General features: G+C 39.5%; 1 protein-coding gene across 4 annotated transcripts in view; it reads right to left on the reverse strand.

Annotated features, from left to right (window-relative positions):
• MGRN1 (mahogunin ring finger 1) overlaps positions 1-14,763 on the reverse strand; it is a 107,925-nt gene that overhangs the window by 70,038 nt on the left and 23,124 nt on the right. For all 4 annotated transcript variants that reach the window (XM_027839200.1, XM_027839198.1, XM_027839202.1 and 1 more), the window contains exon 2: positions 5,203-5,321. In XM_027839200.1, the coding sequence (XP_027695001.1) occupies positions 5,203-5,321 (119 nt within the window). The remainder of the gene's footprint in view (positions 1-5,202; positions 5,322-14,763) is intronic.

Raw genomic sequence — 14,763 nt, forward strand, 5'->3', positions numbered from 1 at the left:
GTAGGGAGGGTAAGAATAAAGAACTGAAAATGCCACCTAGGTTGTGAGCCTGGGTGACTGGAAGAATGGTAGTATCCTTGACAGTAACAGGGAAGTTAGTAAGAGGGGAGGGTTGGGGGAGAAAGATTTAGTTTTGGATCTGATGAGTTTAAGAGGTCTATGGGACATCCAGTTTTTGATGTCTAATAGGCAGTTGGATATGCGAGACTGGAAGTCAGGAGAAAAGTTAGGGCTGGAGAAGTAGATCTGAGAGCATTCAGCATAGAAATGATAATTGAATATATGGGATCTGATCAGATCACCGAGAGAAGTGGGCCCAGGAAGAGCCTTGGGAGATCCTCATGGCTCAGCAGGAATAACCTACATGAAGATCCAGCAAAAGAGACAGAAGAGGAGCAATCAAAGAGGTAGGAGAACCACGAAAGAATAATGTCACAAACACCTAGAAAAAAAGAGTACCAAGGAGCAGAAGGTGATCAACAATGTTAAAGGCTACAGAGAGGTCAAGAAAGATGAGGACTGAGAAAAGGCCATTAGATTTGGCCATTAAGAGACCATTAATAAATGTGGAGAGAGCAGCCACTTTAGTTAGATTAGATCAGAGCTTCTAAAACTTTTTCCACTCGAGACCCCTTTTCAAGTTTCAGCAGCGCTTATTGGTGTTGCATGATGTGACAGTATGCGCAGTGCAAAATTCAAGTGCTTTTTGTTCAGAACTAAGGCTGCAGGGAAGTTGCAAGATGCAACATGGGCAAGGACTGCCAGAAACACCTCAATTCATTACACATTTGATTTTTAATTAATTTTTGGTCATTGCACATTCAGAAACTTTTACTGTTGCCAAATTGCCCGTATGGGCTTGCGACCCACAGTTTAAGAAGCACTTAGACCAAGAGCCCCATAGTATCAAAGGACCCAAAGTCAACCTAGAGACGACTAAAGAAAAATCCAAGTCAAGGAAAAGAAGTTTTGAAGTTGCTAACAAAACATTTCACCAAGACCAAAGGAAGTATCTGACGCTATGACAATTCAAAAGCACCAATAAAAGCTTGTCCACAAACTCAGACCTGCATTTGGTTTACAGCCAACCTGTATTTCTACTTCACCCTAGCTGGAGTGTCTTCCCTTCCCGCCCCCTTCACCAGTCCAAACACTATCTAGTCTTCAAAGTCCTCTCTGAAGGTCACGGCCTCTACCGAGCCTTCCCCAAACCCAAAGTTCAGTAATCACTGCTCCCATGGTACTCCTGTACATAGTCTATACCACAACTATCTCATGTCTGTTTATATTCATAGAGATCAGGATTAGGAATGGATCTGTGATTTCATTGGTGTAGGAGTTCCTAATGAGAAATTTCTTCTACCAACACATGTCAGCACCTTATAGTCTTTTTTAAAAAATTATTTTTTGTTAAAAATTGTTTTCACATGCAACTGGGAAATAAGATATACAGGCAATGGGGTACAGAAATCTATTCGGCCCTACAGGAAAATAGAAGGAGTAGGGGATAAGAGAAGGGCGGGAGTTGATAGAAGGGAGGGCAGATTGGGGAAGGGGTATTCAGAATGTATGCCATCTTGGGATGGGGGAGGGGTGAGATGGGGAGAAAATTTGAAACTCAAAATATTGTAGAAATGAATGTTGAAAACTAAAAATAAATAAACAAAAAAAAAGAGATGGGCCTTTATGGTAGTAGGATTATGTATGCTGAAAGCTTTGAAATTTCTCAAACATGATCATCCAAAATTTCCTGAATGCTTTTTTCTGAATTGTAGAATCAGCGTGTTGTTCATTTGTAGTACCTGTCAAGATACACATACTGATAGAGTAATCTAATGGTCCTCTGACTCAGCTGCATACCACAGCCTTGCTATTATGTTTTTCATTCACTTTGCCTTTCTTTGTAGATGATCAGACAAATTTCATATTGTTGTAGAACCCATCAGGAGACTCATTAGTGTTTGGAGCTGCATACAACATGTTTTGTGAATATAAGTTTTGGGGAACCTATCACTAGTAAATGTTTTTGTTATTGTATGTACTTTACCTAGACAATTTCCATGATACTAATAAACACTGTAAATTAATATACGAGGTATTCCAAAAACTCTAATTGCTTAAAACTGACCTAAGACTTATGGAACACCTTGCATATCTCCCTGTTTAACTTTTTACCATACAGCAATATTTAGTGTTTAAAGTTCAGTGTTTCATATATGCTATGTCCTTTTCTGATCCTCCAAGTTCCTAGAACTCTTATCTCTCTTAAATTATTCTCTATTCTGTTTTTTGAATTTACTTAAATGTGTGCCCATTTCTCCCCAATAATGTGCAAGCTCCTTGAAGCAGAAACTGTTTTATCTTTGTCTGTTTATCTCCAGAATCTACCATATTTCCTGATGTTCAATAAATGCAGAATGAACAAATGAAAAAAAAATTAAAAAATTATTTTTTTTCAACAAACAAAAATCTGTTTCTCTTTCCTACTCCCTTGGAGGAATAAGAAAAAGAAAACCCTTGTAACAAATATGCATAGGCAAGAAAACCTAATTTCCAAGTTGGCCATGTCCAAAAAATTAGTCTCATTCTGCACTCTGAGTCCATCACCCCTTTGTCATGAATCACTGGACTACCCAAAAGCCATGAATACCTATATATGTGCTTGTTGTTTCCCTCATTAGAATGTAACTCCTTGAGGGGAAGAACTGTTTCACTTTTTGTCTGTATTCCCAGCACCTGGCAAAGTACTTGACACACAGTAGGCACTTAACAAATGCTGCTGATTAACAGAAAAAGTAGAGAAATGAAAAACAAAGGCTCATTAGAAATTATTTCTTGTAAAAATCATGTAATCTTGGAGCTTACATGTCATTTCAACTGAACTGAACAAGCATTTATTAAGTACCTAGTGTGTAAAGTATACTGTCCTAGGTGCTGGGGGTCCTACAATGCCCCCCGCCCCTATCAACTGGTCATCCAGCTTTGGCTCTGCAGAAGAGTATATAGACAGTTCTCATATTACGTAAGTGGAATGTTCCACAGACCTCTACATAAGAGATTTTTACATAATGCAAATTTGCCCACGGACATGGGGAAGGGAGGGAGAGAGGGGGCCACACACCTGTAGAGGGAATAGGCCTGCACAAGGTGCAAGGACACATGAGGGCCAGAGACAAAGATGCAAAAGTAGGAGGAGGAACATGTGGGGACTGGGACCAGCCACACTGAGGCCTGGCTGGAACTGAGAGAGAAAAACATGGTGGGGTAGATACGTGGGGGGCCAGACACAAACACATATTACCCGAGTGTTGATGGACAGAAGACAGACATGTGGGGGACAGACATACTGGTGGGTACACAGGGAGGAACAAAGGTTTCCTATCTCAGTGCCAGAGGTCTCAAGCCAAATCCCTTACCCAGTGCCAGGGCGAATGGAGGTCTCTTTATGTATTTGTTCTTCTGCTTTCACTTGGAGGGGTTTTTTAAGGGTTTGGGTTTTTTTTGTTTTGTTTTGTTTGTTTGTTTTTTGCTAGAGCGGTGGCAGACTATGGAGCACCAGTTGAGGGGTTAGAGCAAAGAGAGAGAGCATAGCACTGTAGAGTAAAGTTAACATAGGTGGTTTTTGATATGGGGATTTCTTTAAGAATTTTTTGCATAAGGTGAATTTATATAAAGCAAGAACTGTCTGTAGAGGAAAAATCCTTGGATTTGAATTTCATTAGATTCAATTTCAGTTTTTAATTACTTCATTACCCTTCCTGGGTCATTATTTCCTCATCTTTATAAAGTGAGGAGATTGGCCTGGATGATATTAAAGGTCCCTTTTAGCTCTAAGTCTATATTCCCATGATATGAAAAATGAAGGGGTGAGATTAGATGAATTCTAAGGTCCATTTTACCTCTATATCTTTTGACAGTCCTATGATTTCCAATGATAGAGAAATCATTGTAATCAATACTTCCAAACAAACTGTTAGATTTCATAAAGCACCCTGAACTGAACCTAGGACTTTCTTAGGTACTTTACAATCTTCCCTTACTATCTATTTACTGACAAAAGCGAGCGGTTCCTTCAAACTCGACTGGAAGCAGAAGGGGTTAGTTAATTCATGAATGACAGAGAAGGGGAAAATGAAGCCAAAGCGTATGAAAGTGAATCATATCACAAAAATTTGATAGTCGTGGGCACAGTCCGTAATGGAGCTGGCATGGGATAGAAGAGGCCTGACTCAAATTAAACCCACATCTTCATGGACTGCTCAACTTGTCTCTCACAAACAAAAACATCAAACAAAAACAAAAAAGCCACCCCAGTTCTTGAGTTGAAACACTAGCTGGAGCTAGAGTGGAGAATGTATTTTTACTGCTGACCCTTCAGCACTTCACCCTCATCCCATTCTTTCTGATATAGTACTTCAGTACAGTCAGTTGATAAATATTTATTAAGCACCTACCATTAAGCACCTACCAGGGGATACAAAGAAAAGCAAAAGACAGCCTCTGTCCTTGAAGAACTCACAATCCAATGGAGGAGACAACAAGCAAACAACTATGTACAAACAAGTTACATACAGAATAAGCAGGAAGTAATCAACATAAAGAAGGCACTAGAATTGAAAGGGACTGCAGATGGCAGAGTTTTATCTGTGACTTAAAGGAAGCCAGGAGTTAGAGATGAGGAAGGAGAGCATTCCAGGCATGAGAGAGAGACAGAGATTGAAATGCACAGAGCTGAGAGAAGAAGTGTCTAGTTTGAGTAACTGCCAGGAAACTGGTGTCACTGGATCAAAGAGTACATGACAGGGTGTAAAGTGTAAGAAGCCTGGAAAGGTGAGGGGAAGATAGGTTACGAAGGGCTTTGGATGCCAGAGAATTTCACATTTTATCCTGGATGTGACAGGGAGTTACTGGAGTTTATTAAATGGGGGATGCCACGGTTGGACCCATGCAGGAAGGAGGCAGATACCAATTTACCTCAACTTCAATGGTTAATTATGAGAAATGGATCAGGAAACTTGGAGAACTTGATAGGCCATAGCAAAAGAGAGTCCTAACAACCTACTCTCATGCCATGAAGCCAAGCCTCATCTCTAACAATTCTCTAACATTGCCGTACCATTCCATGTGCACGAATACACGAAACCTTAAAAGACAAACCAGCCCTCTGGATTCTGTAATGTGGTCCCAAGTTCAAGGACTTGCCTGCACTGGTCTGTTGCCCAGGAAGTTCAGATCCATGTTCTCTCCAAAGAGGTAACCCTCAGGGTGAGGGGTGTCGAATTTCTCACCTCCCATGAAAAAGTGTGTGGCAAAGTAGTTTCCTGAAAAGATAAAAACACAGCTTCAGACCATGCAGGTCATCAGAGTATGATGGGAGTGTGTCAGGGATACAATGAGCCCAGCCCCAAAGGAGGCTATTCTGTAAGCAGGAGCTGGTTTCCTTCACTGTCTTACTTTGGGAGAACATAGAGGATGGACAACTTCTTCAGATCTGCAGTATCGTTAGTTTTGTCATTTCACCCCTCTGACAACCTCCCACTTTTTATTTTTCTTTCGTGATTAGGAAAGAAGGAATTGAGTAAAATAACTCAACCTAGGGACCTATATTAATCACTTTTTTTCCTTCATTTTTATTTTTCTTTTTTAAAAATTTATTTTCTTTTTAACTTATGGAAAAAAACAAGCTTTTCTGTAACAGTATAATAAAAAAAGAAGATTGCACATGAAACTGAAAATCTACTATGTATAACTTGCTATTCCTTTTAAATACACAACAAAATTATGATGTAAATTTCTTTATTCCTAAACTATCAATTATGCTTCTGAGCCAACCTCTGGAACTACATATAGGCTAGCACAGTCAAATTCTGATATTATTTTGCTGAAAGATACAGCTTTGCTCATCACTGTCTCACCTCTACCCTCTTGACTTGGTGGATACACATAAGCCAAAGTGGATATACCTGGAAATGAAAGATAATTCAAAGATCCAAGGGACCCCTTGGGCAAGATTTTCAAAGTTAATATGATTTATTTCTTAGTTCCGAGAGATAGGCCTTCTCCTTTCCAAAGCCAATCCCTCTACATGTTCCCTTGATCCCATCTCCTCCCATTTTCTCCTTCAGATTGCTCCTTCCATCGTTCTTCCCCTCTCTCTAAACTCCAACTTCTCCCTATTTACTAAGTATTCTTACTTACTGCCTTCAAGCATTCCCAAGTCTCCCCCATCCTTAAAAACCTTCATCATATACCACCTTCCCTATTAACTATTTAGTCCTATACTTCTCTTCTTTGTCATTAAAAATGTTTTCTATACTTGGTAACTCCACTTTCTCTCCCCTCACTCTTCTCTAAAGCCTCTGTAATCTGGCTCCAAACTGAACTCAACTGAACTGCTCTCTCCAAAGTTAACGATGATTTTAATTGCCCTATCTAAGGGTCTATTTTCAATCCTGATCTTTCAGTACCTTGAGGCCACACATCAAACATTGTTGACTACATTCTCATTCTCTGGTTTTAATGACATGCTCTTTTGGTTCTCCTCCTGTTAGACCACTCATTCTTTTTTTTTTTTTTTTTAGTGAGGCAATTAGGGTTAAGTGACGTGCCCAGAGTTACACAGGTAATGAGTGTTATGTGTCTGAGGCTGGATTTGAACTCAGGTCCTCCTGACTCCAGGGCCCAGTGCTCTATCTACTGTGAACCTAGCTGCCCCTAGACCACTCATTCTTAGTCTCTTTTGTTGGAGCATCTTCACATCATACCTACTAACTAAGAGCATAACCTAAAGTTCTTCCCTGGGCCCTCTTCTCTTTCCTCTCTATTCTCTCTCCTGAGAGCCTCATCAGCACTCATGGGTTCAATTATCATCTTTATACAGATAACTTCTACATACCTAACCTTAGGCTTGCCTCCTGAGTTTCCAGTCCCCTATCACCAACTGTCTATTGGCCTTCCTTTAATAACACCATCTATCATTCATTCATTCATTTAGAAAGTCTTGAGGCAGCTAGGTGGCACAGTGGATAGAGTACTGGTCCTGGAGTCAGGAGGACCTGAGTTCAAATCCAGCCTCAGACACATAACACTGACCAACTGTGTAACTCTGGCCAAGTCACTTAACCCCAATTGCCTCACCAAAAAAAAAAAAAAAAAAAAAAGTAACTGTTAGTTCCAAGCAATGCTACAAAAAAATAAAATAAAATAAAAAAGATAGTCTTTACTAAACACCTACTATATGTACAGGACCTATGCTAAATAGGCTCTTCGAGATCAACAAAAGAAGGTAAGGCATGGGTTCTGCTTTCTAGGAACGTACAATCAATCTAATTGAGGAAACAGGATATACGGTACTTTACACAAAGTTGGTCCTCAATATTTGCCAAAAGAATGAAATGCTGAAACAATTAAGTAGCTAAGTTGAAAAACAAAATTTTTTTGAGCACGTTCTTATGTCCATGAATGACACTGTGTCTGGCCTGTCATTACAGCAATATAACACAATATAAGATTAAACAAAACAAGCGATAGAGACAATGCACTGAAATTCAGAGAAAGGTCTGGCACCCTGGGCAAAACTGGAATGCAAAATGCCAGACCTTGCTCCATTTCTCTCTGTCCCCTCAGTAGTACCAGTAGAGTTTGCTCTACTAATTTGTACTAACTTAAGGGTTTCTTTGGAAATATTCTTATGTCTTTTCCAATTGTGTTCACTTTATTCACAATTAAGACTACAAGTTCTTCAAGAAAAGGAACTGTGTCTTCTTTTATATCTCTCCAAGGTTGAATAAGCACAGTGCAACCCTGTGAATCACTGAAGAGGCATTCATTCAACAGCCATGGATGCTGGCTGTCAGGCCTCAGCACACCTCCTGAGGGCTCCTTCTATCTCTTGTATAATCTTCACAGTGCCTAAGCACCGTGCTGGTCTCCAGTAAAGATCTTTTGAGGCACAGGGGAAGAAATACAAGAGAATACCATTCCTTAAGGAACTTACAGCCTACCACAGGATAACGAATGAAGTGCCCACATTTTTTTAATCTCATGTGATTCCATCTTCACCAGTAGAGAAATGTCAGCTATTATGAGGCAACAGTGGCATAATGGAAAGAAGTAACGCAGAAGAAAGAGTTCGTGAGAGTCAGAGGCCTGAATAAATGCCCAAACTCTGATGCTTCCCAGCTGAGTGACCATGAATAAGTTATTTAGCCCCCAGTACACTAGCATCCACCTCACAGCAACGCTATGAGAAAGGTTCAGTGTAAATCTTAAAGTCCAATGCAAAAGTGAGCTATTGAGGCAGCTAGGTGGCACAGTGGATACAGCACCGGCCCTGAAGTCAGGAGGACCTGAGTTCAAATCTAGCCTCAGACCAAACACTTGATACTTACTAGCTATGTGACCCTGGGCAAGTCACTTAACCCCAACTGCCTAAAACAAAAAACAAAAAACAAAAAAAAAAGTGAGCTATTATTATTAACATGGAAAACTGAGAATTGATCGTAGTTAGAAAGCCTTTTGGAGCAGGAAAGCAATTTAAAAATAAAAACCAGAGAAGATGGTGGAGAAAAGGCAAGGGACTTGTCTGAGCTCTCCCCCAAACCCCTCCAAACAATTTTAAATAATGCCTAAAACCAATTCTGAAGCAGCAGAACCAACAAAAGGACAAGGTGAAATAACTTTCCAGCCCAAGACAACTTAGCAGGTTGGCAGGAAAGATCTGTTGCACAGGGATGAGAGCAGAGCTCAGTGCAGCACAGGCCATGCCCAGCAAACCAGTAGTAGGTTTTGGAAGTGACTGAATCAGTGGTAACAGTGGGGGTTTCTGGACTTCTCAGCCCACAGACAGTAAGGGGGCCAGACAACTGGTCAGAAGAAGATGACAGGAATTCCTATGCTGGCACTAGAGGCAGGACTCTGTTGCTTTGCCCACACTTGGACCTAGGTCACAGTCCTGGGTCTCAGTCCCAGAGCAAGGAGCAGCACTAGCACATCAGAGCTTGTGGCCGGAGGGGAGATAGGACCCTGGTCACAGTTCCAGGGCAGAAAAGAGTGCTTGTGGTTGCTCACAGAGCAGGAGAATAGTAAACACACCTCTTCCTAGGTCATACCATCTTGGAAGAACCAAAAACTTACAGGTTCCCAGAATTATCTTTGAAAACAGCTGCATAAAAAACCTGAAGCTTGGGACAGTGCTCCCTCCAGTCTGGAAGCAGATCCTCACTTCAGCAGAGAGTTAAAAGGCAATAGAAAAAAAAAAAGGCTGGATAAATGAGCAGATTATATGCTGACTATAGGAAGTTATATTTGACAGGGAAGATCAAAATACAAACTCAGAAGAAGACAACAAAGTCAAAACTGTTAAATCCAAAGCCTCAAAGTAAAACATGAATTGGTCTCAGGCCACAGGAGAGCTCAAAAAGGCTTTTAAAAATCAATTAAGACAGGTAGAGGAAAAATTGGGAAGAGAAATGAAAATGATGCAAGAAAATTGTGAAAAAAGAGCCAAGAGCTTGGTAAAGAAGGCACAAAAAAATATTGAAAAAATAACACCTTAAAAAACAGAACTGGGGGCAGCTAGATGGTGCAGTGGATAGAGCACCAGCCCTGAAGTCAGGAGGACCAGAGTTCAAATCTGGTCTCAGACCAAACACTTGACACTTACTAGCTGTGTGACTCTGGGCAAGTCATTTAACCCCAGTTGCCTTAAAAAAAAAAACAAAAAAACAAACAAACAAAAAAAACAGAACTGGCCAAATAGTAAAAGAGGCACAAAAATCCAATGAAGAGAAGAAAGCAGAATTGGCCAAATGGAAAAAGGTATACAAAAATTCACTGACGAGAAGAACTCTTTAAAAAGCAGAATTGGCCAAATAGAAAAAGAGGCACAAAAATTCACTGAATAAAAGAACTCCTTAAAAAAGTGGAATTGGCCAAATGGAAAAAGAGGTACAAAAGCTCACTGAAGAAAATAATTCCTTAAAAATCAGAATTAGGAGGGGCAGCGAGGTGGCGCAATGGATAGAGCACTGGCCCTGAAGTCAAGAGGACCTGAGTTCAAATCCAGCCTGACCAAACACTTTACACTTACTAGCTGTGTGACCCTGGGCAAGTCACTAAACCCCAACTGCCTAAAAAATAAAATAAAATAAAATTTAGAATTAGGGGCAGCTAGGTGGTGCAGTGGATAGAGCACCGGCCCTGAAGTTAGGAGGACCTGAGTTCAAATCCAGTCTTAGACCAAACATTTGACACTTACTAGCTATGTGACCCTGGGCAAGTCACTTAACCCCAATTGCCTAAAAACAAAACAAAACAAAACAAAAATTAGAACTGGTCAAGTGGAAGCTAACAAATCCATGAGACATCAAGAAACAATAAAACAAAATCAAAAGACTAAAAAAAAAAAAATAGAAAAAAATGTGAATTATCTCATTGGAAAAACAACTGACCTGGAAAATCAATCCAGGAGAGATCATTTAGGAATTATTGAACTACCTGAAAGCCATGATGAAAAAAAGGACCTAGACAACATTTTTCAAGAAATTATCAAGGAAAACTGCCCTGATATTTTAGAATCAGAGGGTAAAATAAAACTTGAGAGAATACAATGATCACCTCCTAAAAAAGATTCCAAAATGAAAACTCATAGGAATACTACAGTCAAATACCAGAGCTTGTAGGTCAAGAAAAAAATACTGCAAGCAGCTAGCAAAAAACAATTCAAATATCATGGAGTCATAGTCAGGATAACACAAGATTTAGCAGTTTCTACATTAAAAAACTGGAGGGCTTGGATTATGATATTCCAGAATATCATATCTGGAACAGATATGTTCCAGAGCTAGGATTACAACCAAAAATCACTTATCCAGCAAAACAGTATAATCCTGCAGTGGAAAAAATAAACATTCAATGAAATAGAGGACTTTCAAATATTCCTGATAAAAACCAGAGATGAATAAAAAATTTGACTTTCGAATAAAAGACTCATGACAAGCATAAAAAAGTAAACAAGAAAGATAAATCATAAGGGATTCAATAAAGTTAAACTGTTTACATTTCTACATGAGAAAATGATACTCATACCTTCTAAAAACTTTCTCATTATTAGAGCAGTTAGAAGGAGTCTACAGAGACAGAAGGCACGGGTCTGAGATGAATATGACAGGACAATTATCTAAATAAAAAAAAATAAGGGGTGAGAAAAAGGAATACACTGAGTGAAACAGCAAGGGAGAAGTAAAATGGGACAAATTATCTGACACAAAAGAAGTGAGGAAGAGCTTTTACCATGGGAAATGGGGGGGGGGGAAGAAGCATATGAACCTTACTCTTATCAGAATTGGCTCAGAGAGGGAGTAACACACACACTCAGATGGGTATAGAAATCGATCTTACCATACAAGAAAGTGGGAGGGGAAGGGAATAAGAAAAAGGGAAGGAAGATAACAGGAAGGAAGGTAGATTAGGAGAGATAAAAGTCAGAAGCAAAACACTTTTGAGAATGGACAGGGTGAAAGGAGAGAGAGTAGAATAAACAGGATGGAGGGAAATATATAGTAACCATAACTGAAAAAAAAAATTTACAGCAAGTTTCTCTGAAAAAGACCTCATTTTTCAAATATACAGAGAACTGAGTCAAATTTATAAAAATAAGAGTCATTCCTCAACGGAAAAATTCTCAATTGATAAACTCTCTACAGTTATATGAAAAAATGCTATAAATCACTATTGGTTAAAGAAATAAAAATTAAACACTCTGAGCTACCACCCCACACCTATCAGATTGACAATTACAACAGAAAAGGAAAATGACAGATGTTGGAGAGGATGTGGGAAAACTGAGACACTAATGTACTGTTGGTGGAGTGGTATACTGATTCAACAGTTCTGTAGAGCAATTTGGAACTATGCCCAAAGGACTATAAAACCATGCATTACCCTTTGACCCAGCAATACCACTATGAGGTCTGTATACCGGAGAGATAAAAAACACAAAAATATTTACAGCAGCTCTTTTAGTAGTGGCAAAGAATTAGAAATTAAGAAGTCCATCAATTGAAGAACAGCTGAACAAGCTATTGTATATGATTGTGATGGAGTAGTACTGTACTATAAGAAATGACGAGCACAATGCTCTCAGAAAAACCTGGAAAAGACTTACATGAACTGATGCAAAGTGAAATGCACAAACCAAGAGAGTATTGTGTATAATAATAGCAACATTGTATGATGATGAATTGTAAAAGACTTAGATATTCTCAGCTACACAATGATCTAAGACAATTCTGAAGGATTTATGATAAAAATGCTATCCATCTCCAAAGAAAGAACTGATGGAGTCTGAATGTAGATCAAAGCATACTTTTTTCTTGACCTTATTTTTCTTGGGGGTTTTTTGTCTGTTTTCTTTCACAATATGACTAACATGGACATATGTTTTGCATAACTGCACATGTAGAACCTATATCAAATTTTGTGCCTTCTCATGGGGGGCAGGGAAGAAGGGAATTTGGAAATCAAAAATGTTTGAAAACAAATATTTAAAATTATTTTTACATGTAATTGAAGGAAAAAAACAAAGAAACAAAGAAAAAAAAACAAAGAAAAATGCCAGTTACACAATTGGGGAAATTAAGTTACCGAAGAGGAATTACAATGAAAATATGAATATTCAATCTTAGTCTTCTTTCACCAAACCAGGAAACTTCTGATCAAACAAAGTCACTAATTACCCACATACGGAGAGGGTAAAGATGATTCTTGGTTCCGGCCTTAAAGCATCATCAATCCTGACTGACTCTGAGAAGTCATTTCCTGATACTCTGAGAAGCTGATTTATTTTACAATGTTTTTCCTTCAAAGATCTCTGTTCAGTACTTTTTAATATACTTAGTATTAGTACATTTAGCACGGCTGCTTAAATACACAGTCTGCCTGACTACAATTCTACAAGTCACAACAAAATTACAAGCAAGGCTTGGAACCAAAGTACTATTTAAACTGGCTAAAGATCAAACTGTCTATAGACTGCTGCTATCACCCTTTGCTGGCTCTCTGCCTTTGCTGATTCAGACCCTGAGGTTTGACTTAGCCCAAGAAAAATGTCCAAGCAACCCTTTAATGGAGGGAGGAAATGGGCAGCACCTGGAAGTCAGACATCCTCAATAATAATAACTTACATTTATACAGCACTGTAAGGTTTGCAAAGCACTTTACATACAGTATCTCATTTTATCCTCACAATCAATCTCATGAGATAGACGCTATTATTATCCTCTAAATTATCTCCCTGAGATGCAAGCCAGATTTGCAGTCCTGAGTGTCCAGAAGTTCATGACAGCTGGGGCAACCCTGTGCAGGGAAAAATATAGGACCACTGCTTCAAGAATCACCAGGCCCATCTTCTCTCTAGGGCACTATATGCTTTTCACACTATCAATGTCTACTCTCAATTCTTTTGCCCTCTTGTCTTATTACTGTTCTATCAAGCCTTGCCAAACTCCAACCCTGGATTACTCTAATCATCTGCCTCCTCTGAACCTACTGATTAGGGCCAGTAGAAACCTACGTTTTGATTTCTAGCTTCAACTTGCCCTCCCTACAAGACAATCTTTTACTCCTCCTTAATTCTCTTTTCCCTCCCCACAGAGACTGTTCCTAAACTTTTCTTCTCTCTTCACATAGCCCACCCTCCCCACCCTCTCAGATGAGAACTTTACTGGGAAATAAAGACCACTTGCCTGTGCTCCCTCTTCCCAAATCTCAAAATCCCTTAGCAACTTGACTTCATTACTTCTTTGACCCCATTTTCTAATAAGGTAGCCTTACCTGGTCCTCTTCAAGGCCAATCCCTCTACATGTACATTTGCTCCCATCTTCTCCTGTCTTCTCCAGCAGACTGTCCCCTCAACCGTCTCTCTCTAACCTTCAGTCTCTCCCTATCTACTGGTTCTTTCCTTCCCTGCTGCCTACAAGCATTTCCAAGTCTTCCCCATCTTTAAAAAAACCTTCATTAGATCTTACCATCCCCTCAAACTATGATCTAGTCTTTCTCCTCACTTTCTCAAACTCTCAGAAAAAGCTGATGGTGGTGCCCCCACTTCCTTTCCTCTCATTCACTATTCAAGCTTCTGACTTTATCACTCAACTGAAACTGCTCTCTCCAAAGTTACCAAATGATCTCTTAATTGCCAATTCTGATGGTTTTTCTCAGTCCTCATATTTCTTGACTTCTCTGTAGCGGTTAGCACTGTTGACTGGTCTCTTCCTGGACACTCTCTCTTCTCTGGTTTCAATGACACTATTCTCTGCTGGTTCTCCTGCTACCTGTCTCACCAGTCATTCTCAGTCTTCACTGCCAACTCTTCATCCATATTATGTCCCCTAAATGTGCGTGTACTCCAAAGTTCTGTACTTGGTCCTCTTGTCTTCTCTCTCTACACTCTCTCATTTGTTGATCTCAGCTCCTATGAGTTTAATGATCATCTCTATGGAAATGACTCTCACCTTTATATCCAGATTCAGTCTCTCTTCTTAGTTCTCGTTCTCTCGCCACTAAATGCATATATAACATTTCAAATTGGATGTTTCATAAGTATCTCAAACTCATGTCAAAAACAATTCATTATCTTCCCCCAAAACGCACCTTTCTTCCAAACTTTGCTATTTCTGTCCAGGTCATCATCATTCTTCCAAGTCTCCCAGGTTCACAACCTCAGAATTGTCCTTAACTTTTCACTCTCCCTCAACCACACATAC

This window comes from Vombatus ursinus, unplaced genomic scaffold (assembly GCF_900497805.2).
Source record: "Vombatus ursinus unplaced genomic scaffold, bare-nosed wombat genome assembly UNPS02014832.1, whole genome shotgun sequence".
Classification (NCBI taxonomy): domain Eukaryota; kingdom Metazoa; phylum Chordata; class Mammalia; order Diprotodontia; family Vombatidae; genus Vombatus; species Vombatus ursinus.